This window comes from Malaclemys terrapin, chromosome 24 (assembly GCF_027887155.1).
Source record: "Malaclemys terrapin pileata isolate rMalTer1 chromosome 24, rMalTer1.hap1, whole genome shotgun sequence".
In the NCBI taxonomy this organism is placed as follows: Eukaryota; Metazoa; Chordata; order Testudines; family Emydidae; genus Malaclemys; species Malaclemys terrapin.
The window spans coordinates 14,507,240-14,534,536 of record NC_071528.1 but is presented as its reverse complement, the minus strand read 5'-3'; the positions used below and the strand labels follow the sequence as shown (position 1 = coordinate 14,534,536).

Genomic DNA, 27,297 nt, shown 5'->3' with positions numbered 1-27,297 from the left:
GGGCCTCATCCGGCCCTTCATACATTTTAATCCGGCCCTTGAGCTCCTGCCGGGGAGCGGGGTCGGGGGCTTGCCCTGCTCCACACGTGCTGTGGCTCTGTGTGGCTCCCGGAGGCAGCGGCATGTCCCCCCTCTGGCTCCTATGCACGGGGCAGCCAAGGGGCTCCGCACGTTGCCCCGCACTAAATGCCACCCTGGCAGCTCCTATCGGCCAGGAACCATGGCCAACGGGAGCTGCAGGGGCAGCGCCTGCAGACGGGACAAGGTGCAGAGCCGCCTGGCCACGCCTCCGTGTAGGAGCCGGAGAGGGGACATGCCGCTGCTTCCGGGAGCTGCTTGAGGTAAGCGCCACCCGGAGCGTGCATCGTGACTCACTTCTGTGCCCCAATCCCCTGCCCCAGCCCTGATCCCCCTCCTGCCCTCCAAACCCCTCAGTCGCAGCCTGGAGCACCCTCCTGCACCTCCAACCCCACCCCAGAGCCCGCACCCCCAGCCGGAGCCCTCACCCCCCCAACCCCCAATTTCATGAGCATTCATGGCCCACCATGAATTTCCATACCCAGATGTGGTCCTCGGGCCAAAAAGTTTGCCCAGCCCTGCACTAGAGCCCAGCCCAGGTGCAGCATGCTGTGCTGAGGCCGTCCGTCTCCCGGTAGCTCACCTTTGCCAAATCCACCAGGGTGTTTGCCTGGTCATTCAGTTTCCGTTGCTCCATTTTCACACTCCTCAATCTAGAGCGAAAGAAGCGACACTGGGTCAGTGGCCCCTGTCCGGCAGCCGGAGACCGGGGCCTGGGGCGGCCCTTCCCGAGGACATGCACAGCGTTCCAGAGCCCGGCTGGCTGGCTCCGATGCACAGACATGCAGCTGTCGAATGAGGCGGCCCCTGTGGAATCGCAGGGCAGGGGGCCGATCCCCTTGCTCCTGGCGCGCTTTTCGAGCCCTGAGCCGCCACGCCCTGCCGGAGAACAAATCTCTCCCTGAGACGGCAACGCCCCAGCTCCCTCCAGGAGCCGGTGCCAGGTCGGCAATCAGCCTTTGCGGGCACTTGGGAGCAAGGAGGCACCTTGGTGTCTGAGGCCCCGTGGGGCTCGGGTGAGTAAAGGGGGCTCTGGCCTCACTGGAGAGCACCCACACAACAACCAGACGGTGGTGCTATAGAGAACCACTACCATGCAGAGAGGCCTGGAAATGGGACTGAGATGCCCTACGGACAGTCAATTTGGATGCAGAGGAGATGGGGCCGACTGGGGGATGCAACAAACGTCCCTTCGGGATGGGGGCTGGGCTGGGCGGTTGAAAAGTGACCTCGGGGTAGCGCTGGGCTGATGCGGAGTGGGGAAGCCTTCGTATGAATGAGAGTCACCGGAGATGTCACAGCTTAGAAGGGCTTTCTCCACAGGCACGCTTCCCCCCCCACCCCCGCTGCAGTCACTCCTGGCCTGGCTGCTGCCCAGACCCCCCCACACCCTGTTCTGCAATTAACTCCCACGGCAGCCCTCTCTCCCCTGCTCCTGGGCTGGGAAGCCTTGCATTCAACCCCTTGGGACGGCACAGACGCAAAAGGATGGAGGCATGTCTGTCCCACTCTCTCTGCTGCCCCCATCAGCAGCTCCCTCCCTGTGCCCTAAATTGGCCTCCGCTCAGCCGCCCTGGGCAGTTCCCATCTCACTGCCTCAATCCCTCCTCTGCCGTGCCCTGAAATGCCATCCAAGGCTACGAGGGGGGAATTCGGGAGCCCTGGGAGTTCTAAGAGGTTCTAGATCTTGTGTTCCAAGCCTGCCCCTAGATCCAGCTGCCCCGGGCTATAGGATCCAGCCCTGCCTTTTCTAGCATCAGGGTGGCAAAGAGCGACGGGGACCCACAGAGCTCCGTTCACCACGAGCCCCTTGCTGGGATGCTGAGGCTAACGTGGGTGTCACTCCCCTGCCAACTTGCCCGAGAGCCGGATCCGGCCCGCGCTCACTCTGGGGACGTCTCCGCTGCAATCAGAGGGGTGATTGCAGCTCGGCCGAGCAGCCCTGCGCTAGTTTTAATGTGGCTAAAAACAGCCGTGAAGATGAGGCCACGCAGCCCCTGTGACGGGCTGGCTCTGTGAGGACAGACCCGGAGTCCCAGGCAGGCTGCCCGGCACATGCTACCTGAGCGGTGGTGAGCCTCTGGCTGGAGCAGACACACACCAAGAGACTCAAGCCCCCGGCAGGGAGAGAAGCCCTGGTAAGCTGCTACATGGCTGCTAGCCATGGTGTTCAGGCTGCTGAATGGATCAATGAGGGGGAATCAGTTCGGCAGTTGCCCCCCACCCCTGGGCAATGGACAGAACATGGATTCACAGGGTAGATTTGGGGGCGTCTGAATGGCCAAAATGTTCCGTTTCAACAAAACCATGCACAACACAAGGCCACATTCGAGAGACTGGCAGCTCCACGGAGGCGACTTACTTCTGAGCTCTGGAGGGATCGGGCAAAACAAAGACAAAACACAGCACGTTTTAATAACCCGACAGTCAACACGCACTGTCACGCCAGCCGGTGCCCTCCCCCTGCCCCGCCCTGCTCCCCCCCAGAGCCCCGCACCCCTTCACACACAAAGGCCCAGCCCGCTTGCACAGATCTGGAAACTGACAAAGCCGATTGCATTTAGCACCTTGTCCCACTGGGGGGAAAAGTCTCCCCAGGTTCCTCTGCCCGTTTCCCCAGGGCTTCGATCCCGGACTGTGGTGACGGCCCTTTAAAATTCCTCCTGTGCTGCGGGCTGAGGTCAGGGCTCCACCGCTGAGGTCACGGTGCTAGAGATTTCGAGAGGACAGAGCTGTATTTCTGGGGGGCGGGTGGAGAGTGAAAACCAGAACGTGTTGATGAAATGAACCCGGGGGCAGGGACGGGAACTCAGGAAAAGAACGGACGCTGATCAGCCGGGGGACTGGCGAGGAAGGACCCAGGCACCGGGAGTGGAAATGCTGCAACCCCCACAAAATCTCCAGCTTCGCTCTTTCCCAGCCGAAGAGGCTTAGCAGGGGGCCAGGCGACTCCAGGCCTCCTGGGGTTCGTCCAGCCACATGGTTGCTTTGGGGTGACCCTCTGGAAAGACAATCGGGTCACCCCCACTTTCTAGTGCTCTGGGACCTTGTGGGAATAGCTCGCCAGGCCAGGGGTCTCAGGATTTCTGATGCCAAAGGGTGAGTCACTGGAACAGGACGGGGAGCGCTCGGAGCTCAAACCAGCCCGCCTGCCATGGCTATCTGTGGGAAAGACCATCTGCCAGCTGCCTTTGTGCTGGGACATTTGGTGCCAGTATCCAGCGTTATAGGGTGGAGACAGGGCACCCACTGCTGCCGTCTCTAAGGGATAGTTACTATAAGGGCTCTCTAGGTGCTTTATGCACAGGAACTGTTTAAACATGGGGCTTAGACAAGACTCATCCCCGTGTACAGCTGGGGAAAGAGAAGCACAGAGGGGGAAGGGACATGCCCAAGGCCACCCAGAGAATCTTTGGCAGAGCTGGGAAGAGAACCCAGGAGTCCTGCCACGTGGGGGGTGCCCCCAGCAATGTTTGAAGTGGTACACACCATCAGTCCCCATGGCTCCCTCCCCGGGACAGGCCCCTGTGCCTCGTCCACGCCGACGAGCAGGGTCACTCCCAAGCCCTGAGAAGGGGGACAGGCTGCTGGTAGCAGGGTGGCCCAGACAGGCCCCCAGCGGGGAGCCCTGGTGCATTCGGGTTTGGCCCCACTGCCCCACGACAGAGGGCTGGCGGGGCCAAACCTAAGTGGGCAGCGTGGCCGTCAGCGCTGCTGCTCCTCCCCCTGCCAAGGGAACGCCCTGGGCACAGCAGCCTAAACGCTCGGCTTGGCCAGAGACACCGGGAGCACAGCTGGGCTGGCGGGGGGGCGTGCAGACACCAGCGATGGGTGGGGAGGGGAAAACTTCCTGGAGCAAAGACTGCGGGCCAGACCCGCAGCTACCGGGGACTGCTGGCTGCAGTCAATTTATACCAGCTTTGGGGTCACGCCTCGGGTGAAGGGGCGGGGGGGGGGGTTTGCTCCATCCACCCAAGTGCAGAGTGGCTGGGAAGTGCCCAAGAGTCTGCCAATCTCTCTCTTACACACACGGAGTCATAGAATAGCAGGGCTGGAAGGGACCTCAGGAGGTATCTCGTCCAATCCCCTGCTCAAAGCAGGACCAATCCCCAGACAGATTTTTGCCCCAGATCCCTTCCCTCCCCTCAAGTCCACGTGGGGTGGGTAAAACCCCAGGCCCCTCTTCCCTGAAATAGCTCTCTCTTGGTGCCTGGGCTTTGGTCCATCCATGCATCCCCATACACATCCCTCTCTCCCTCCCTCCATCTGCATATACACCCATCCATCCCTATACGCACCCATCCAACCCACCCAGTTCTTCCCAATGGTTTCCCTTTCGTTCAGTGTCGTGTTCCAGGTACATCCCGAATTCCCCCTCCCCCATCTCTGTGCAGCATGGGGGCCTTTGTGGGTGTGTTGCGGAGGAGGGGGACACGCGAGATGCATCACGATGGGGAAACAATGAAAAAAAGCCAAGCCAGTCTGCAGACCCGGCGACGTGCCCGACGTCGGGGTTTCATTCCCCCTCGCCCCTGCCAAAGAGAACAGACAGACCAACCGACCGACCCTGAGCGAGGGTTGAAGGGGTTTGTTTTTCAGAGCCGGAGTTTCAAAACTGGCCACCCAGGCGGGGGCGGGGGGCAAATCCCATGCAAGCGTGTGCCCAGCCCATGGGCACCCAGGCCCATGGGGACCTTTTCACATGGGGCACCTGGGCTCATGGGACCCGCTCTGGGTTCCTGCAGGCTGGATTTCCACCTACTGCCCTTCGAACGCCCTGTTTGCTCCCCATGCTCAGGTGGGTGAGAACTGAGCATGGGCCCACATGCCCATGAGAGATGGAGCCCTCTATCCACACAGCAGGGACGCCAGGGGCAGCCACAGGCGCGCTGCCTCTGTCTTACGCTGCTCGGTTCTCTCAGCCCCGATGGATGGAGACGATAGAGCCAGGGATGACACCGCGGCACTCCCTGGCTGCACCGCGCTGGCCCTAGCACTGCGCTCCTATGCTGGGGCTGGGGCTGGTTATTTAAAGGGCCCCTGCAGCCTGCATGCCCAATTCAGTAGGCTGGGCATGTTCCCCTGGAGCCCTGGGCCTGGCACCCGGACTCTCCAGGCATTCCTGGGCACTAAAGGCTGCCCGGGTCCAGTGGGAACTTTGCACCCAACCGCAGGGGAACAAGCAGCACTAGCCAACGATAACACAGAGCCCCTGGCAACACCAGGGCAGAGCCCTGCCCAGGAGGATGGAAGCTGGTGGGCGCTGAGGGGCTGCTGGCAGTTTCGGTCTGCAATAGCAAGACAAGACAAAGAGGGACCTTTTTGCCTGGCATCACGCCGGTGTCCTTGCTGCCATCAGTCCGCGGAGCCCCTCCAGCCCCGGGAAAGCGAGTCGGCACCAGTTCTGCTCTCTGCGTCGCTGGCGGAGTTCTGATGGTGGCCCGTCACGATGGCGCCGGGGCAGGGAGAGTGCAGATGGTTCCTCTTACAGTGGGGGCCCCGAGACAGCAAAGCGTATAAGCACATGCTGCAGTGACTTGATGAATAGGGGCCTGGATGCGGGCACCGCTGAAAGCTCGATTCAATGCACTGCTCGGGAGTCCACAGGCCCAGAGAGGATAAATCTGGTACCCTGTGGGGTAGTTTGCAGAGCGTCATCTTGGCTGTAATTGGGCTTTGAAGTGGTTTAGCGCTCCGCAGCACGAAGGGGCAATCTGGACTCATCCGTGAGATTTCTAGAGGACCCAAAAGCTTGCAAACGAGTCCTGGGGGAACTATTCTAAGCTGAATTCCCCTTGAGTCAGGAGGGAGGGAGAGATTTTTATGGTGAAAAACTGAGATCCTAAGTTTGGCGACTGGAGTCGTTTTAAATGGAGCTGACGGAAAACCAAGAAAAAAAAATTGGTGGACAATGTTTAGAAATTGTTTTCTCTCTTTTTGGGTCAAAAATCTCAAAATTTGAAAAGTTTCAGCCAGTCGGTTGGAAAAACAGGAGGGAAAAAAGGCAATTTGTAGGAATCTGTCAAAATTGCTGAAAATTTCACAAAATTGAAATGTCAACCATATTTGTCCCCATTTTTTCCTCAAAACTGAGATTAAATTTTCCATCAAAATTCAAAAGCTGGACAAGATTTTTTTGCTGAAATTTGAAAATTTCAACTTCCTGCAAAGTTGGTTGAAAAATGGAAATGAAGGAATTGGCAAACATTGTATTGTGTTTTCTTTTGGGTAAAAAATTTTGACCAAATTTCATGGGAAAGTTTTGGAATTTTGACATGAAATTTTGCCACGTCAAATTTTGACATAATTTTTGGGGGGGCAAAATTTGAAATTTTGATTAAATTTGATGTTAAAATTTGAAACCACAAGAAATTTTTTTTCTCATTTTCTCAACAGAATTTAAAAAAAAAACCCTCAAAATTTCAACCTTTTTCATTCACATTTTGGAATGTTAAAAATGTGAATTGGCTCGTTTTCACTCCTGCCTCCCATCCCCTTCACTCCCCCAACCTCACGGCCTGGAAACTCCGGCGGGTACCAAATATGAAGCAGGTAAAGGTGTTGGACTTACTGATGGATGGCTTGGAGGAACTTACGCTGGTGTTTCCGAACTTTGGCATGATCGATCTTCTTCACCAGCTTGGTGTGTTTGTAGATGAGCCAAGTTTCCCTGAGTACGTTGGCAGCAGCATTTTTCACCTGGGGGAAACAGGAATAAATACGGTAGTCAACGGGCTGTGTAGATTGGGCATTGATCATGTTTTGAGCCAACTTGCAGGGGGAAATTCACCCTGGGTGGGGCGGCTAACACAAAGCCTACATGCCACATAAAACTCCCTTCAGCCCCACCCCTGGGAATCCCAGAATCCTGAGTTTCCCAGGGCTGAATTTCACACACACCCCCGCCCCCCGAACGCGATAGCTGGGATTTGCGGGGCGAAGGAGATTGGGGCAATGGGGAAGGAACAGGCTTGGGGAGCGGGAGAGATTTCTTACCCGCTTCGTTAACTGTGTGTCCATCATAAAATTGTGCACGTGTTTTTCAGCTTTGGTGAGTTCCAGCTTCCGGGCCACCACAGCGACAACCAGGGCCGTACACCCAGCGCCCTGGGGACCGAAATAAGAAGGGGCGCGGGTAAGAGAAAGCAGAACTCGGGCTACCAGGAAAGAGGCTGCTAGGACCAGTGGGAGGCCAGACGTGTGCCTGCAAGGGAGCTGGAGAAGAGATGCCAGCACCCAGCTAGATTTTTCATAGGGGCACCGGGTGGTGACCACACTGAAACCCGAAACGTTTGCAGGTACCCCGGGAACATGCCATGGGAGCCTGCACTGTTCATGGCAGCAGGGAGTGAGCAATGGGGTATTTCACCCTCACTAGGAGAACATGTCTCTTGGTCTCTTTCTAGTGGCTCATCTTTCTAAGAGGATAAGAGCCTACTACTGCTGCTAGCTAAGGGAGTCACCTGTTTAGCTCAAGCCATAGAGGTAAATGCTTTTTTTTGTGCTGTAGGTTGCAGGTTCAAACTCCAAGCAGGGGTGGTTAGAAAAGCAGAAATATAGCCTCTATGTCTGCAGAGCGGGTTTTCGCTCAGCTCTCTCTATGCAGCCGGGATGCCCTCTTGGGCTTACCATGATTCCAGTGAGCAGGCACACCCCCTTCCCGCAATAGGTGTGCGGCACCATGTCGCCATAGCCGATGGAGAGAAACGTGATTGAAATTAACCACATCGCTCCCAGGAAATTGCTGGTCACTTCCTGTTTGTCGTGATACCTGCCGAGGGGCAATGAAACACAGGTCAAGGGTTATCCGGCCCCTCCCTCCCCCGGCACCAGTGCCAACGCACACCCCGACACGAGCATTTCAGAGTCACTCATCAGATCTTAATCCAACAAGGGCCACAGCTTGGGGCTGTCACAGGGCTCTGCATCGGGCCAAGAGGGCTTCTGTCTGATTGCAAAAGACCAGGCCAGAATCTCTGCTCCGCAACAACCCTGCAACTCCTTATTTGGACTGGCAGCTCCCTCAGGGCAGGGGCTGGCCACTGCTTTGGGTCTGTGCAGCGCCTAGCGTAACAGGGCTCCTCCTCCTGGCTGGGCCTTAGGCACGACCGTAACACATACGGTTTATAAGAATAAAGCCAGTGGTGTAAAAGTAGTGCACAGGGGAGCGGAGCCCGGCTCATAATCCCCACCTGCTGAGATTTATAGTTCTTGCGCTGCCGAGGCTCTGTTCCTGGCCGCCCGGATGCCAGGCTGTCTGGGGTTTCCCCGTGGAGCTGAGGAGGGGTGCGTCCGTCAAGCTGCGATCTGAGCTAGGGACCCCCTGGCACGCCCTCTCTGTGCACGTTCCTGCCTGGCTCACACCTGCTAGGATCTGGGCGGGGCTGCTTCGCTGCTGTCGGGTTCCCTCTACTGTCTCTGCAGGCAATGGGGTGATAACACTCCGCTCTTATTGCTGCGATTGTCCAGGCAGCCAAAGGAGCGAGGGCTCTGATCCCACGGGCAGTCCACGACGCCTTTACATAGCCCAGCCTACAGCCTTTGCCGAAGGGTTTTACAAACACAAATGAATCCGTCCTCCCCAACCCTGTGGGACAGGAGTGTGTCAGGAGCCCCGCGTTGGACAAGGAAACTGAGGCACAGAGAGGTAATTTACCCCTGGGCAGAGGGACAGCACGGTGACTCTTCTGGTGGTGATTCCTCCTGTGCTGGTCCCTCTGCCCAGAGGTTCATTTCACCCTCATTGACTTGTCCAGAGGACACGGGCGACAGAACACCGGCCTCCTGGCTCCCAGCCCAATGCCTTAGCCACTAGGCCTTGCCTCTCTTTCCACGCAGCTCCATGGCGACGGCTGGACATCGCAGCGCTGGCGAATCAGGGCTTTGCATCGGAATCCCCTGCTTCAAGCCTGTGAATGGGGTTCAAAATTCCACCCGGGGCTGCAGGGGGGCCCTCCCCTGGTCTCAGAGCCGCACGCGGGGTCAGATTTCAGAGGTCTCAGCTCAGGGGAGATGGAATCTGTTTAAAAACCCGGCGCCTCTTTGAAAAGAGAAACATCTGCAGCCATCACATCACGTCAAGGGGGCGAAGTGTTTTCAGTGCGACGGAGGCATTTTGCCAAGAAACCTCCACTGGGGCCTGGAATGGGAAAGGCGAGCCGGGGACGCTGCCTGGAGCTATACAGGGTTTTCCTGCCTGGCCTTGGCACCTGCCTGGGATCGGGGTGTGAAATAGCTGCTAGTGGTCTGGCCAGCTGACCTAGCAGCCCAGAGAGTCCTCACACGACCCTGACACGGCACCCTACCGAGCTCTGCATCCCCTCTCCCCACTGCCGGCTCTCGGCACGTGTCCTGCTCCTGGACAGAGACAAGCCAAGAGCTTCTCCAACAGCATCCTGCTGCTGTCTAGCTTGCCCCTGGCTTTGGTGCTGGTCTGATCTAAGGACTAGGTTGACCTAAGGGCTTTTCCCTGCTCCTGTGGAGGGACAAGAGAATTGCAGGCCTGTGAAGGGTGCAGATCCGGCGGGCTGGACTCCCCAGGGGCTACGTCAGCAGTACACAGTGGGATGAAAGCAGTTGGCAAAGGCCAGTGGAGGACGCTCCTGTGCAGGGGAATGATCTGCCAGGGAAGGTGACACCGGGGGAGCAAACCGGGAGACCGGATGGGGGGGTGATGCAAGAACTGACCTGACCCTCCACAGGGCTCAGTTTAGAGCTGGTCCCCTACAGCTCCAGCGTGCGCTGGGGCCAGATGGCTCAGCCTCAGGGAGCTGTAATCATCTCCCTGAGGTATCGCCCCCTTTAACTGAGCTGAGATTGAGCCCAGAGAGCCCAGCGGGCACAGACAGAGCAGCTGGTCTACGGTGCTGGTCAGGATAGTTTGGAGCGATGAGATCTGTGAATGAGCATTCTCGCTCGACGCCATGGTGTGAGCGTGACACACGACTGCTCTCGCACACGTGTGCACGCCCACCCACCCACCCAGAGGCCTGATTCTCCATTGCAACCACACTCACTGCTATAAACGGCTGCACGAGACTCCTTCCCGGGGCTCTCTCTTTCTCTGTCACTCACACATGCGGGTCCATCCCCTGGTCCTGCCTCAGCCAGAATTCCCACGCAGGTTGCTCAAGGCTCACACGGTTGCGTGCGCCAGTATGTGAGACAGAGACAGAGTGTGTGTGCATGTGCACACACACAGATGTGTTCATTTACACGCACTCACCACCCGTGACCTGTGTTAGACAGGAGGTCAGACCGGATGATCACAATGGTCTCACCTGGCCTCAGACTCTAGGGATTGGACCTGTTTAAAAGATGGATGCTTTCGGAAAATGTCCCTGCAAACTTTAGATGGCACGAAAGAGCCATTCGCTGTCAATGTGACACACTCTGGCTACTGACGAGACTTTAGGGGTACGGGAAATGCAAACAACGCTTCAAACAAGAACCATCTGGGGGTTTGAGTTTTAAAACATGACAATCGGCACTAAGGTAAGACAAAGAGGGGGCAGCTAAGGTCTTCCGCTGACTTGAGCGTCTCTTTGGAGGTCGCTGGAGCTGTGGTTTTGCATTAATAGCTGGCTGCCCAGCACTGCTCCCTGATAAGGTTTGCTGGTGGGGTTCAGGCTGGTCGCTGGGAATGGCCGCTCACCTCCCTCCATTTGTTGAAATTTCACTTGTAAGTGGCTGCTCAGGAGTCCTGGCCCAGATTCTAGGCACAACAAAACTGGAGTAATTTCTCTAATGTCAGCTGGGGGTGCTCTGGGTTTAGACTCACGTCACTGAGGTCAGAATTTGTCCCAGCGTAATTAAAAGGGAACAGAAGCCGCCCAAAATGCAACTCGACAGTTCAAATGTCAGGTATGTACAGAGTCAGGCAATTCAAAAGGACGGCTCTGAGAGCAGAGCAAAATCCTCCCTGTGAAACCTGAAACATGACTCAATACAGCCCGGGTTTGGGGAAAGTTACACGGCTCCTTCCCGCAAAGCTGGGGCGGAGTTATGCCTTTCAAAAGCCACGTGGGTAGAACTTTGAAACTGAAACTCAATTTCAAACCCTTGAAAACTCAAACCAATGAATACATCAGAGGGATAAATACCGGGGAGGGAGGGGAGTTATTTAAGTTAAGCACCAATGTGGACACAAGAACAAATGGAGATAAACTGGCCATCAAGTAGTTTAGGTTTGAAATTAGATGAAGGTTTCTAACCATCAGAGGAGTGAAGTTCTGGAGCAGTGGAGGCAAAAAACCTAATTGGCCTTAAGACTGAGCTTGATAAATTTGTGGTGGGATGGTAGGATGGGACTGCCTACAAGGGCATGTAGCCGATCAGTGATTGCTAGCAGCAAATATCTCCAAGAGTCGGTGATGGGACACTAGCTGGGGAGGGCTCTGAGTTACTACAGAGAATTCTTTCCCAGGTGTCTGGCTGGTGGGTCTTGACCCACATGCTCAGGGCCTAACCAATCCCCCTATTTGGGGTTGGGAAGGAACTTCCCCCCGGGGCAGAGACCCTGGAGGTTTTTCGCCTTCCTCTGCAGCACGGGGCAGGGGTCACTTGCAGGTTTAAACGAGTGTAAATGGATTCTCTGTAACTTGAAGTCTTTCAACCGTGATTTGAGGACGTCAGTGACTCAGCCAGAGGTCAGGGGTCTATTACAGCAGTGGGTGGGTGAGGTTCTGGGGCCTGTGATGTGCAGGAGGTCAGACCAGATGATCACGATGGTCCCTTCTGACCTTAACGTTTCTGAGTCTATAATTAGGCACAGCTCTCTAGACTCAGCTCTCTGGCGACACGCGGTACTTTCTAGCGTTACTGTACCCAGTCACTTTCTGTTCCATTCTTCCTGACACTACGTGGTAAATTAAACTACATTTATGCCCACTGTAGGGCCCCTTTAGACCTCCAGACAGGTCTAAAGGGGCCTTGGTCTCAATCTCTGAATTGCTCAGCTAAGATCAAGGCCTTAGCCTTGTGTAGAGGAGTGAATTCCCCCATAAGCACAGCAGATGGGGAAGGGCCTCTTTCCCCTCTTCGTTTGCAGGGTAACAATCTCTCTGCAATTTAACATCGCGAGGCCAAAATCACTCCTGGAACCTGCCCTTTTACCTTGCAGGTGAGTTTGACAGAGGCTATTGTTCAGACATCGACACAGAGTGACCAGCTGTGTTCGCTCAGCCAGCCCGCACTGCAGCACCTGGGTGTGGCTGACTCGTTGGATGAAGATAAATGGCAACTTAGAGCATCGGTTTACAGACCCTCCCCCCCCATGACCATGTGGGGCTCACGCTGGGAACAGGAGATCTACACAGCGACTGCACAGTGGAACAATCCATCGAGGTGTGAGGGGGGAAGCCGGGTGTGTTAGAAATCAACCTGACGACGTGTGCAGAACACAGATGTGGCATGTAAGTGAGATGCCAGGCACATGTATGACACAGCTGGCCAACCACATGCCTCTGTCATGGGGGACATTCTATTCCGGCATTCGCAGAGGGGGGAGAAACTCGCACCTGATACAACCTCTTAGCGGTTTAGCCATGACATTTTGCGGATGGGTCTGAACCGGGGACAACAGAAATCTGCAGAGGGGGGAGAGCAAAACATCTGAAAGGTGGTATGAAGGTGAAGGAAAGTGCTTCGCGTATTACCTGTGCCCTCTGCGAAGTTCAGTAGAGAATTAAGTCTCCCAAGGACCTTGAGGGATCAATTAATAATAATTCGGCCTTTCTGCATCTTTTCTCCAAGGATCTCAAAGCACGTGAAATTAATTTCACCTCCCAACAGCCCCATCAAGTAGGCAACATCCCCCGTTTTACAGGTGGGGAAACTGAGGCACACAGGTGGGGAAGCCCGGATCAAAGAGTGAGTTGATGGCAAAGCTGGGAATAGAACCCAGGAGTCCTCAAACTCTAGCCAATCAAAACGGTCAGATACTGAGTCAGCCAATCCACACAAACCAGTTGAAGCTACAGAATTGGGTAGCACTACCTAGCTAAGTTTGTAATCAGGCCGCCCGTCATCGTGGTATCTGGGTACCTGAGGTCTCAGGAGAACACACTCTTGTACATAATTTCCTGAGATTCTTGCTTCTGGAGGGAAACGTCACAAGAAGTGGCCATTGCTGGCGGGATTGGCGCTCTTTGCGTCCCAGCAGGAAGCATAAAGGCAGCACAAAACCAAACATTTCAGAGCCACGCAGAGAAAACAGAAACCACGTTCAAATTTGGACAAAGATTCCGAACTTTGGCTTCTCCTCACTTCAGCACCTGAGAGCCACCCACTCGGTATCCAAAGGCTACGAGCCAGCCCTGAGGGGATAGCTACTTTCAAGCCACGGCTGATTTGCTTGGGTTTAAACTAACAACCTAGAGTTTTAAAGCGTTTTGTGAGCCACCAGGTCAAAGCTCTGCAGTGGAGGTGCAGGAAAACCTCCCCTGCCACTGATTTCTGTTGCCGTTGGCCCACTAGTTCTCAACTCACTTCCATGAGTCACTTTTGTTGGGGCTGATGTCTTTGGGTCGCAATCATTTTTGCCAAAGCTGGAATTGGAGTGGGAGGAAGTGGGGGTGAGAACGGACAGTGGGGTGAAATTCACTACTGTGCAGAGAGCCAGCACAAGACGTAGACATGCCTTAAGCCATGTTTTTAAGGGCTTAAGTGGGACTTAAGTGGTGCATGGGACTCACACAGGCTTCTGCACCAGGCTGAATTTCATCCATAGTGAAATGAACGTCTTCCCGTCTTTGGCTACTTGAGCCTGTAGAGGAGCCAGTGACCAGAAATAGCACCGGGGACTGGCAGGGTGGCTTTCTCCACCTCAGCAGGGCTCTGAAGCTCTCTCCTGCCCAACTGTATCTCAGCACTGAGAGACAATTCCAGGGCGGTGTTCTTTTGAAACCAGCATCTAATGAGTTAACACCAAATGCTTCTGTCTGAGATGTCCGCCCGGCCTTGAAACCCTGAGCGCAAAATTTCACCGGGGGAAAAAAGTGAACCCCGAAAATGAAGAGGAAAAATACCCAGGGCTCCCAAGGGAAAAAGAGGCTGGGTAGGGGTGGTAAAAACCCAATCCAAAATAACGGGCACTGAGCAGTGTTGCAGATCTTGCCAGACTTGTCAAAGTTCTGCAGCAGGGCTCCAGAGGCATGCAGGGGAGGGGAAAAGGAGAGAAGAGAATGTAAAACTCAAAACAAAAATAAAGGAAAAAGAATGAGAGAGAGAAAGAGAGAGCCCCAAACCAGTCAGAAATCAGATTCAAGCAACAGGAGACTTGGAATTTAGGATTGCTGCGTTCCTCAGACAGACCCCCCTACCCCATTCAGATCCCGACAGTCAGACATGCCCCAGCCTTCCCAGCCCTTGCCCCACCCCGTCTCATGCATTCGCTCTCAAAAGGGGGTTTTGCAGAAAGGATCGAGTGAACCTTTGAAAGTTTGGCTTGGAACCTCAGTGGGGAAGGGAACTGCAGCAGTGAAGCACTATGGGAAAAATACTGCTCATCTGTTGGCGGAAAGGAGATGATGTGGTGAAGCATTATGGGTAAAAAAAAAATCCTTGGTGTAACAGGTTGGTCTCCTGTAAGTGCCTGGATCGATGAACGGATGCAGGAGAAGCTGGAATGAAGACACTGAGCTGTTAACTTCACCCTCTCTCCCCAGCTGGCTAACTTGGTGACGGTGGAGTGGGGCTAAGTTAAGACCTTACGTTCTTTTAAAAGAATAATTCCTGAGCTGACCCCCGCTAGAGACAGCTGCAGGAGGAAGCAGCCACTGTGAGAGGGCATTACATGATAGGGGGAAAAATTCAGGCCTGGCCAGAGATCCGGCCAAAACCTAGGTACCACTTAAGTCCCGCTTACACCCCTTGGCACAAGTGGGACTTAAGCAGTGCCCAGGCCTCATGCTAAGCCTCTGCCCAGAGATGAAGGTCACCCTTGTGGGGCAAAGGATTCCAGAAGTGCCCACTCACTGACTTGGTTTGAATGCGACTGAGTCGGTTTCTAAGGGGCCCCCTGCACTACGCACAGCAGGTGAAAACCTGGCCCTAATGCAGAGTCTTCCTCCATCTCTGCCTTTCCCCTTCCCTCTAGCCCTCATTCTCCTCCTGATTGCAGGGATCGCTCCCGGGACATTTGACTTGCGCTGCTAAAGATGGAGAAATGCTGAGCGGCAAAAAAGACCCCGAGCTGAGAGAAAGGCCTTCAGAGACATTTTAGCCAAACCCTCATTCATTCTATAAATAACGAGGGGTGAATGTTTCCTTTCCAGCTGCTGTCGATTGTCTTGATTCTTTTCCAGGTTTTATTGCTGCATCCACGTTGTAAGAAATGGAACCACCTGTGGCTTGACTCATTTTGCTTTATGGAAACCACAGCCTGTGACCCATAGCGTGAGCGTCATGTAATAAATTGGCACCGTGTGAATGATTTGTAATGAATCATTTATGCAACACATTTTACCTTTTTTTTTTTGGTTCCCTTCCATTTATGACTCAATAGGAGAGCGTGAGATTCTGACCCGTGTTCATCGTTCGTAAATTTCATCTGTGGATCAGGGAGAATGCTTCAGAGAGTCACCTGGTATCCTCTCTGGCCTGTGATTGGACAGTTTGTGTCACTGACCTACGCTTCCCGCCTTGACAGATCTCCCGCTAATTGTTCAATGAATTGTTCACCGGTGCAGAATGTTACCACCTCGTTTTGGGAGCCTTGTACAGCCCTCCTTTGCCCTGGGGCAGTAATTTCCCACCTTCTTTCATTTGCGGCAGACCCCCTAAAACATTTCGAAGGGAGGGGCAGACCCCTTTGGAAATCTTAGACATAGTCTGCAGCCCCCCAGGGGTGCACAGACCACAGGTAAGGGTGGTCTGTGCACCCCTGCACAAGAGATGGATTAATGGTGAACTGAGCCCCTCGTTGGGAATTCACTCTTGGCTAATATTCCACCTTAATGTTCCATTTCACGAGGATCCGGGCTAGTGAAGCCAAAGAGGTCAGACCTTCGGGGAAGGCAAACACCAAACGGGCATAGCTCAAAATTTGCTTTGGAATCTGAGTAAGAATTTTTTTTCCCCACTAATTTCCTCAGCTCTAATTATTCCTGGACACTTCTCTGGAGCCCATCACCCTAATATCTAGCCTGGACGTGAAGTGCTAGGCAGGGGGTATTGATGAGCTTCAAATTCAATCACTATTGGTGTGAGCGAGGGGAATGTTAGGAATCTGTCAGTAGGATAAATGCTCCATTTTATTTTGGTGCGTAATAACCACTCAAGGGTTGGTGGAGTAATTGACTACACAGCACCATGAGTGAGTCTGGAGCCTTAAAGGGGAGCAACTGAGGCAGAGAGAGAGAGATGGGGGGGGGGGAGTGACTTGCCCTCCGGGTCATATGGCAGGCCAGGGCCAGAGCTGAAAATAGAATCCAGCCGTCCTGGCTCCCAATCCCCTGCTCTACCTGCTAGACTGCCCTGCTGCCCTGCTCACTCACTGAAACGCCGATTATGTCCTAGATGCAATGCACTAAATTCAGCTGCGTGGCATTTCCCTCTGGCACCCTGGTGCAGCCCAAGGTAGCGTCACACAACGTTACAAGAGAGGCAGCTGACAAGCAGGGCTGGGAGAGGCGGGGGAGAGGGACACTTCTCTGACATGGTGGAACTGGACCCTGAGCAGCCTCTGAGCGGGGCTTAAAAGAGAAAAGGTTACACTGCTCCATTCTCCGCCATGCTTGCTCCTGTCTTCCTCGGGGCCTTCTCCGAAGAGCTGCCAGCCTGTCCCTGGTGAGAAATATAGTTTAGAGACAAGCCACCCAGAGGATCATCTGTATCTTATTTCCAGAATCTGGAACCCCTTGGATCCAGCTCTTCTAGAACCTCTTGGATCCAGAATCTGGAACCCCTTGGATCCAGCTCTTCTAGAACCTCTTGGATCCAGCTCCTTTAGAATCTCTTGAATCCAGAATCTTGCCCATCTGGATTTTCTAGAATGCCATCTTTGCAGAATTTGGAACCTTTTTGAACTTCGATCTTCCACTTAGTGATGCTGGAGAGGGATTGCCCGAGGGAGGAGAAAGAGGAAAACAGAGGCTGCGGGGGGGTAGAGAAAGAGGTGAAACGGACAGGGAAGAGGAGGCGAACAGAAACGGAAGGGATAGAGCAGAGGATGCAGAGGACGACTAGAAGGATTTCCCAGTGGTGGGAGTGAGGTGATTTTTCACCCAAGTTGAATCAGTTGTGTCTGTTTGATAGGAAAAACCCAAGTGAAATGTTGGGGTGAGCGCCCCCGGTTTTCCCAGTGCCCTGCTGGTCAGAGCATAGCCTGGAGCTGCTGTTCACACGCTGGGCTGTTGGAAGCAGTAGGGGAGCACGGTCATTATCTTGCTGGTGGGTGATTGTTTTAATGGCCTTTTGGCCAGGGAGGCCGGGTGGCTCAGTCGCCTTGCAGCACGGCAGGGCTTTGAGGTTTCCTCTAGGATGCCAGGTCAAATCCAACTGAATAGCAGTGATGAGGAACAGCTTCTGGGTGGTGGTTGATACACATCCAGGTGGAAGATGGTTGGGACTCAGTCCAGTTCCCCAGGACAGGCAGCCCTGACTGGCATCAATTAGCCATTTGGTTGGTTGCCTTGGCCCAGAACCCAAGAGCCATGGAGACAACTCCCCTCTGGGTCAGGGCTGAGATGCGGCGGCAGGGCAACGTGGATGGGTCTCTCTCTGCCAAAGCTGGCTCCGCTCTGCTCCGGTCTCCAGGGCTGGCACAGCAGAAGTTTTTGCTTTTGAGAGGCACAGAATAGTAGAGCAGCGCTGCAACCCCCCTCCTTTACTAAAGGGAACCCCGGGGTCCGGGAGCCTCCTTAAGGCCTGAGTGGCGCTCACACCCCACTGCTACTCGCTCCTCACTGACACCAGGCTAATAACCGGACACTAATAGCCATTTCGCCTCTGCCATGAGCACAGCTGCTGCAGCTGACCCCACCCTACCCTGTGGTCTCGGTGCTGGCCCCCCTGCGTGGGCAGCTCCGACGGGACAGGGCTGAGGGAGGGAATTCTCCACCTCCCTGACGCCTCGCACCGGCCTCTCATTGTTTTCTTTTATCCTGCAAAAAGCATTTTAAATCCAACTGTGCGACTGTTGAGAGAGGCAGGACTGGCATCGTTCAGGGCCGGGGTCCTCCACCAAGGTGGTACGGCATGGGTGAGTGGAAGGCAGATCTCCGCTACGCTGGACCGTGTAGGTAATCGGCCTCACCTCCATGGGGCGAGAAGGGAGTTTAGTCTGTGGGTCTTTTGGTCCCTGGCCTTAGTGCCAACCCCGGGTTCTCTCACTTAAAAACGTCATCCTGCCCGCTGAGCTCTGACAACTCATCACACCTGCCCGAGCAGTGAACTGCAGCTCAGCAGAGAGGCTGGTGCGGACTGGCATCCAGAACTTCTGGGCTCTATTCCTGGCACTGCCATTGACTCCCTGTGTGGTCTCAGGCAAGTCACTGCCTCGTTCCATGCCTCAGTTTCCCCATCTGTACAATGGGGATGATGCTCACAACCTGTTTCCCAGGAGGGGTTGTGAGGAGTCACCCATATAGATCGCAGCGACTCCTGCACCGGAAGGGGGCGTGGGCCGGTGGACACAGGGCTACCCCCAGCGCAGACACTCGCTCCAGCGACAGAAGTGGGTTTTCCATTGCGGCAGGAATTCCATCTCCCCAAGTGGCGCTAGCGAATTCAACGGAAGCATCCGTCCACTGGCCCAGCCGCGTCTACACCAGGGACGAGGTCAGCGCTCAGGGGGGTGCCGTTTTTCACACCCCTGAGCGACGTTTTAACTGTAGACCAGGCCACAGAGAGGGGCCAGTGCCGCGGAGGGGAGCTGGGTGAGACGCCTGCGTCCCTTGCGGCCGGCTCTGATGAGAACTAGCTGCCCAGCCCCGGCGCTTAGAGCCCTGTTGGCCCCGGGGCCTGGAGCTTGGCTCCATCTGAGCCCGCGGGCAGAGCGCCTGTGGGGATGCTGCAGTTCCGATCCTAGGGGTACGGCTCTACAGGGCCCGTGATGAAAAACTCCCCCCCTGCCCCAAGGCCGGGGACTCTGACGCACAGAAAGATCACGCTGCTGGCGGTGGAGGCCTGGCGATAATGAATGCCGAGGTGATTCCTCCCTCCAGAGCGTGGCTGTTCCTCCCACCTGGCCATGCCAAGGAAAGCAGAGTCCTGCCACTAAAGGGTTAACGGCCCAGCTCCTGGCCTGAGGTTGGCAGGGATGGAATGGCTCCCACGGCAAAGCATGAGGAATCCACGCCTGGAAACTCTTCCCAAGGGAGAGGTCGAGGGAAGAAGTGGCGCTGGATTTCTGGGCGCACCTGGAATGGACTAGCGGGGGCGGGAGGGGAGGGAGAATGTCGGAGGCACCTGCCCCCATCACAATGAAATGCAGAGGTTCCAAGTGGAAGGGCTCCAGCCTGCTTTCAAGGTTCACGGCCCCTTTGCTATGAACTGGATCCCCGCCTCCGCCCACCCCGCCAGCTGCAGCTAATCTTAAATTCTTGGCAGGCGCAAGGCTCGGCAGTAGGAGGCAGCTCCCCGTGCAGGATTGGGGCTAGTGGTTTCTAGGAACGAAGACTCACAGTTTGTCCCTATGAGCAGCATAGCAATTAGAGAGGGAAAACAAGAGCAGATTAATGAGCAGTCCCGGTGCAGCGGAGAAGTGGCAGACAGGAGAGGAGAGGAGAGCAGAGGAGAGGAGAGAGCACACGCACACCCCCAGGCACACCGTTCGGGTCCCTTCCGACCTGCAGCTGAAGGAGCACGCGTCAGGCACGAGGCGCCCGCTCCCTTAAAAGCCAGAGCTCGGGACCTGCTCCCTGTTCGATGGGATCCGCCCAAGTTAAAGAGGAGGCAAAGGGCCAGATCCCCTGCTGGTATCGATCGGCCCAGCTCTGCTGGAGTCAATGGGATCAGAGCCCCAGCGGGTGTAAATCAACCTGGCCTTGGCCCCTAGGATCCCAGCTCCGCTGATTTCACTGACTCCATTGCCTGAGGCGGTGGCCCACGGGTGTGCCTGAGATGGCCGAGGTGGGTTACTGTAACTCCCACCCCCCAGTCACCCTGAGAGCTCTCGGCCTGGGTTAGGGTTAGGGTTAGGTAACCTGAGCTTACCCCTGGTTGTAGGGAAAAGGGGGAGCCCTCGGGTGCAGCAGGTGCCCCCTTGCGTCTGGCAGCGGCACCGCGACACGCCAAGCTGGGGGCAAAGAGGCCTGGTGGCGAAGGGGAGACCAGAGGTGGAAGGGGGCGGAGTGGGGAGGACAGGAAGGGAAGCGGGGAGGAATCCTAGGACAGGGCGACGGCTCCAACTAGCTTTGGGGCTCAGAAGCTCATCTTAGTGGAAAGCAAAGCATGAGGGGGGGCCCCCTTTGCGCCGCCTGAAGGGGGGCCGTGGGGAGGGAGCGGTGCACCTTCAGTGGCTTTTACTTTGAAACAGCAAAGAAAGGAAGAGCTAATTTAGGTCAAGAGCACCTGGCGTGTTTAACTCGCTCTGGATCGGCTCCCAGCCCTGCCCCCTCCCCAGCACGAGCTCAGGAAGGCCCCTGCCCCTCACAGCGCTGGGGCGCCGAGGTGCCACCTCCGTTCGAATAACAGATCATGTCGGCGGAACGCCAGGTACGACAGAGTCACGCCCGCCCAGCAGACTCAGTCTGACCCCGAGGCTGACCACCCGCTAGATGGCTGGACTGAGCGGGCGAACAAGCCCCGGAGGGGAACGGCTGGTGACACCGCGCTGCTCCCCACATCTGCGGAGACGTTCGGGGACGAGAGAGAGGAGGAGCCGGGGGAGTGGGGGGGGGCAAGTGGGGCAATTTGCCCCAGGCCCCGGGTCCCACAGGGGGCCCCACGAAAGTATAGTATTCTATAGTATTACAACATTTTTTATGTAAGGGGCCCCCGAAATTGCTTTGCCCCAGGCCCCCTGAATCCTCTGGGCGGCCCTGCTCGGCTCACGTAACAGAGTGGGACTGTCAGCTGCCAATGACCAGACCGTGCCCAGTGGCCTATAAGTCAGCTACCGCTGGGGTTTTAGCTCAGGCAGGAGGTTGCTTTCCCACCCAGAGGCTGTGGGTTCGCTCCCTGCTGGTGACCCGTGTTACATACGGCTGAAGCCGGTAACAGCCAACCAAAGGGCCCTTTCCCTCTACTGGTGGGGGGATCACATACGCAGGGGTCCCCAGCTCTGGTCTATTTAAGAGAGCCTGGCGTGTCTCCAGCTGCCTCTCAGCGCCATGTCCCGGAGGGCCCGAGCCCCTCCAAAGGGCCCGTGTGCAGAGCCTGCCCCGCCCTCCGCCCGAGGAGCCCTTACCTCTCGCACACGCGCACCGTCCAGGCGGCAATGATCCAGGAGGAGATGCTGAAGACCAGCAGCACGGTGCCGGGGCAGATGGTCATGAGGGTTTTCATGATGAAGCGGGTGTTGAAGTTGATCTTGTTGAGGGCGCCGATGCTGCGGGAGGAGGCGTCGGTGAACAGTTTGCTGTGCAGCAGCATGACGCGCCCGATCAGGTAGAGCCGCAGGAACATGGGGATGGAGAGGATGATGTCCACGTCGGCGTCGGCCACCGAGGTGGTGTAGGTGAAGGCCAGCCGGGCCGTCCAGGTGAAGAGGTACTGGCCCGGGATGGGGTGGATGGCGCACACCATCAGCTCCAGGCTGATGAAAAAGATCCGCTTGTAGGTCATGGCTATTCTCCAGTCGTCCGCCCCGTTGTCCACCATGAAGAGCTGGGCAGGGAGAGGGGAGGGGGGTTAGAGGCTGGGGGTTGCTGTAGGATGGGTCGAAAGGCCCAGCAGCAGCTAGCAAGGAGCTGGCAGGTGGTGTGGGGTAGCGCCCGTGGGCTCTATGCCCAGCCCCGCTGGCTGGCCTGGGGCAAGCCCCTTCCCCGCTCTCACACTGCAGCGCCTGGCACAAAGGGCCTGGGGCTCAGATGGGTTCCCCGGCGCCGCTACAATACAAGCGGTGGCGAGAGGTTCTAGCCAAGGAGTAGGTGGTTAGCCCCAGCTGAGCTCAGCGCCTGGCCAGGAACAGTTCCTGTCCTAAATAGAGCAGGCAGCTAAAGGAAGGTTTGTTCTCCCCCTTTTACAGGAACTGATGCACTAGATCAGGCAGCGAGTCACTGCAGAGGTGGGAACTGAACTCACCCCTCTTGGCGCCGCTGCCTACCCACCAGACCAGGCATCCAGTCCTGTAGCGACACCCGCCTGGACCGGTGATAAATAATAACAAGGGCCTTCCTGTCTTTCCCTCACGCCCCCGGGGCCAGCTGTGCAGGGCAGAAGGGGAGAGATGGGTAACTGAACGAACCCTGTTCTAAATGCAATAGGATTTATAGAGGGCTCGTATTGCCCATAGAACAAGGGATGTTTTTCTCCTGTGCCCCGTCACCGGCAGCAGGTCGCATGTGGCTCTCGGCAATAATTGCAGCCAATAATAAAGTTGTAATGGGACGTCTCAGAGCAATTTAGCCCTGCATTATTCTTCTGGGACTCTGCCAGGCTTCTCCGGGGCCCACTCGGCACTGGAAACGGCCAGGCTGAAGCCCTGCCTGAAGATGCATTCCCCATGTGCCGCCTGCAACAGCCGGAGCTGTTCGGCTGAGTAATGACTGCACGCATCACCCAGCCCAAAGCCACTGCTCGCACATCTGCTTCTGCGTCAGCTTGGCTGGCAGGCTCTCATCCCAGGGCCTGCTGTGGGGATTTTCCATCTTCCCCTGCACTCACACAGGCTGCACAGAGCTTGCTGGCTTTCTCTGTCAAGGCAGAGTGGGGCGGTCCCTACTCAGGCCCCTCTCTCTGCTTGTCTATCCCGCCAGTAACCATGTCTCAGCGCAACTACAGCTAAACAACCTTCCCACGGAACTCAGGCCAGAGGTTTGGGTGTAGATTAGAGGCAGCATCGGAGTCAGAGTCTGCAGTGAAACAGACCCAGGAATGTATAAAATCCCCCTAACAGGGTAGGCACCTCACTCGCTTACGTACTTCTGGAAACCCCCCTAAGCTCCTGTCGGCGTCTTTAGCTGCCCAAATACCTGTGTAAATCTGGTATTTATAGATTTGTAAAACGCTACCAGACCAGAGGGGTTGTGGTTTGGTCTCTGGACAAGTATAAATGACTGTAAAGGCCCCGGTGTCCAGTGGCACCCCGTTTATCCGATCTAATTGGGATCGAGGCCAGATCGGATGATCAAAAATTCGGCTAATCAGGAGGGCCGCGTGAAACTCAGTTACGTGCTTCGGCCCCAGGCGGTGGGGCTCTGGCTGTCAGTGTCCGCACAGCTTGCTGTCAATAAGCTCAGATATTCAGTGTTGCCAGTTTTCATGGTTTGAACATGAGTTTCGTAGTATTTGGTGTCCCGGCTTCTGGAATTTGGTGATTTTTTTTTTTAAAGCAAGTCAATTTCTAACCCTCGTGGCTGCAAAGAAAACCTTGAAAATGTGACTAGTGCGTAACCCCAAAGGCTGAAGACCCAAAAGGCAAACGAACGGCACACCCACAGCATTGTTAATTGAAGCCAATCTCAATATTTTGGGGAGCTGGACTCATGAGGTTTGAACGTTTGGGGTTGGCCATCCTGTGGATTTTGAGCGCTACTGAGTCTTCTTGCCAATTTTTAGGATTTTCCAGCCACAATTTCCTAGGTGGATCAGTATTTCCCTGTGTTGCCGCGCGAAAAGTCCCCGCAAAGTGAAATTAAATACACAGCAGGTGAGGAAATAGCAGCCGTACAAATCCACAGAGCGGCGTCCCAGACGGCAGGACTCATCTGAGACCGGCCTCTCTCTTCCTGCTGTGCAGAACGGGCGAGCTCGCTTTCCTTCAATTAAGGCATTAAAATCCACCTCCCTAAGCTCTTAACGCATTACTATCGACTTTCTCCTGGCGATGCTGTGGCTGCAGGATGAATGCTGTGACTTCTCCTAACAGCTGCTTGGGGGCACAGAGCTCAGCCTCTGCGGAACGGATGGTGCTTTGCCGTAAGGGGACATGATCAAAGTCACATCGGGTGTAGCCGATACGGTGGGCATTACTGGGAGGAAGATGGTTTACTGCCCAAAGGGGCTAGATTGCAAGCCAGAGGCAGCACAGATAGGAGAGAGGTTGCCGTGGTGAACTTCAAATGGACCAGGCGCCAGGGTCAGAAAGTCCCTGGATAAAAAAAATTCCTGATTTTTGCTGTATCTGCTCCTTCAACTCATCTCTCCGCGGCACCAGGCGCCGTCTCTGAACACTGGAGACTTTTGTTTTCCTCTCAAACCCCAGCTAGAAAATCCTGTTATCAAGTACAATTCCAGCTCCAATTGTGCAACCTGTTCTGGGTGGATGGAACGCTGGGTCTCCGCAGAGCTCTGCTGGGTCTGGTTCTCCTTTGCTCTGCGCCTTGTGCAGCCACTGGCCGCGGGGCAGCATGTACATCGCTGACGTGCCAGGGCACGGGGTGGGAGTGCAGCTTGTGTAGATGGACCTGAGTTAATGTTCATCTAGCTGGCTCGTGTACTGGAGCAGCCAAAAGGGGTCCCCAGTTTGAGAGGGTCCCCAAGCTGAGTGGTGTTATGACCTTGTGCGTGGGATCGCAGTGCCATTCAGGTTTGGCCTGGCATCATGGCAGAGGGACGGCTGGGCCATACCTGAGTGGCGCTGCGACCCTGCGTACCAGCAATGCCTGGGGCGGAGATCTGGGCTCTGCCCCGCAGGATAGAAGCTGAGCCCCTGTTGTGGGGTAAGTGCAGTGGGAGCTTGTTCTCTGATTTCCGCCCCCCCCCCCCCCCCCCCCACCACACACACACACAGCAGGAATTTTTTTGGAAGGGTGAGGGTTCTAGATTTCAGATTTTGCCCCGGGTCCCCTAAAAATCACAGAAGGAATGCACCAGTGCTGAAGCCTTCAAACATCATGAGATTTAAAAAAAAAATACATTTTGGGTTGTTCTCTTTTTACAAAAGCTGAGCTTCTCAGGTAATCACCTGACTCCAGCACCTTGTACTTTAAGGGAAAACATCACATATTGCGAGACTCAATAAAAACACGCTACTGAGTCTTCTTGCCAATTTTTAGGATTTTCCAGCCACAATTTCCTAGGTTGATCAGTATTTCCCGGTGTATTTCCCTGTGTCGGCAGCACTGGCAGTATCTGCAACCCACACATCAGTAGCGCTCAAAATCCGCAGGATGCAACAAGTAAATAAAGAACAAAAGGTGACAGGCATATACAGCTTATAATTTAATAGTAACAAGCCAATGCAGCTTGTTTTAATGTTAATAACCTACTGGCTAATTTGTCATACAGGGAAGGACGTGTTTTAAGATGTGATGTTGCACCTTTATAATGAATGTTGTCATGCCAACCTGAAGCAGCAAGCCGCCCCCTCGGCGTATGTGCAGGAGGGAGTGGCATGTGCTAAACATGTTAGTAGAGTCCCTCTTAAGCCTTCAGAATAGATCTTAAGTGGGACATGGGTCTCCTGTACCGGGGAGGATTTCACCTGTTGATCGGCGCTGGCTCAGATGAACGGCGCCACCTACTGACTCCCCAGCACTGCTTCCTGCAGTACCTCCCTGTTCCTTGGAGGTCTCCCGACTGCTAGGATCTCCTAAGGAGCTGAGCTGGGTCAGGTTAGGTCTCTGGGCACCAGATTCTTTTAAAAGAGCTCTGGGCCGGATTTCCAGCCCTTTAGGTGCTGGGTGCTTGGGAAAACTTGCCGGTAAATGTCACAATGGGAACCCGCTGACCCCACTTGAAAATCTGACCCTTATGCAGGGCCTCAATGGGAACTGAGTTCTTGTGAAAATCCGAGCCCAGCGGTAGGTGGTGAGCCCTTGGAAATCTAGCCCGCAGCTCTTCTGAAAAATTCTGGCCCGTCCTGACCCTGCTCCTCTTAGATCTGACACAGCTGCAGGGCTCAGAGACAGCCCCAAACCACCCCCGCGCCAAACCCCTTTGAACTTTGCGGGGGAGGAAGCAGTTGAAAAATTGGGATCCAGGTGTGAAATTTGCAGCTCGGGGCCACCTCTAGGAAAGCTGCAGCTAATCAATGTCTCCTGCATTGCAGCGGTTCCCAACCCGGGGTACACATACCCCTGGGGTTCACACAGGTCTTCCAGGGGGCACTCAACTCATCTAGATCAGTATTTCTCAATGTGGGGGATGCAACTCCCAGGGCGTCATGGGATGGGTTTGGGGGGGTCACAAGTGCAGGGCCGGCGTTAGAGGGGGGCAAGCAGGGCAGTTGCCCGGGGCCTTATGCCACGGGGACTCTGCGAAGCTAGGTTACATGCTTCAGCCCTGCCGTCCGGGGCTCGGCTTCAGAGAAGGCTCAGAAGTGAAAAACAGGCTCAGGTATCACACTGAAATGTAAGTACAATATTTATATTCCGGTTGATTCATAATGATATGGTAAAAATGAGAAAGTGAAGAGTGATGTGACACTTGTGTATTTTCACGTCTGATTTGGTAAGCAAGTAATTTTTAAGTGAGGTGAAACTTGGGGACACGCAAGACAAATCCGACTCCTGAAAGGGGGACAGTCGACTGGAAAGGTTGAGAACCACAGTTTGGACAAATTCAGGTTCCCATGAGGACCGCCGGCTCCGTGTCTCAGGAGGGGCGAGGGTTTGGTTTGAGCACGTGCAATGGGATTCCCAGAAGAACGTTCCTGTCTGATTTCACACTCCCATCAGCTGTGCCTGGTGCCGGCACAAACTCCACCCCCCCACCGTGAAATAGGGAAGGGGCCATGCGCTGGGGTGGGCAGCTCACCTGGATTTCTCTGGCATGGTACATGATGATGAGGCCCAGAAGTATCATGGTTGAAAGGCTGATAAGGCATTTCAGTGCAAATGAATATGAAGACTCCTGAAAGGGAGACATAGAGGAGCAGCGTCAGGCATGGTTCCCCCTTCGGTCCCGAGGAGACCCGTGGCAGGGAGACTCTGGACTCGGCTCGTTCGATAGGCACACACAGATCTTTATGGAAAGGCGCGTACCGAGCTGGTGGGAGGGACTACTGTCTTCGCCGGGACGAACCTGGCATGCTGCAGGGATCCCGACTCCAGGAGAGAGCCGATCCCGTGGGCAGGCCATCAGCCACTCGCCGGCCCAACCTGCACTGAACTCCAGGCTGGGTTGCTGGCCTCTCGGGGCAAATCTCCGCAGCGGCTGACGGGAATCTCC

The 27,297-nt window shown here is 55.3% G+C and overlaps 1 protein-coding gene across 2 annotated transcripts in view; it reads right to left on the bottom strand.

Moving 5' to 3' along the window:
- KCNN1 (potassium calcium-activated channel subfamily N member 1) overlaps positions 1–27,297 on the bottom strand; it is a 50,790-nt gene that overhangs the window by 919 nt on the left and 22,574 nt on the right. For both annotated transcript variants that reach the window (XM_054013638.1, XM_054013636.1), the window contains exons 3-8: positions 26,884–26,979; positions 21,431–21,849; positions 7,708–7,849; positions 7,075–7,185; positions 6,650–6,777; positions 662–731 (exon numbers count right to left, since the gene is read on the bottom strand). In XM_054013638.1, coding sequence (XP_053869613.1) covers positions 662–731; positions 6,650–6,777; positions 7,075–7,185; positions 7,708–7,849; positions 21,431–21,849; positions 26,884–26,979 — 966 coding nt within the window. The remainder of the gene's footprint in view (positions 1–661; positions 732–6,649; positions 6,778–7,074; positions 7,186–7,707; positions 7,850–21,430; positions 21,850–26,883; positions 26,980–27,297) is intronic.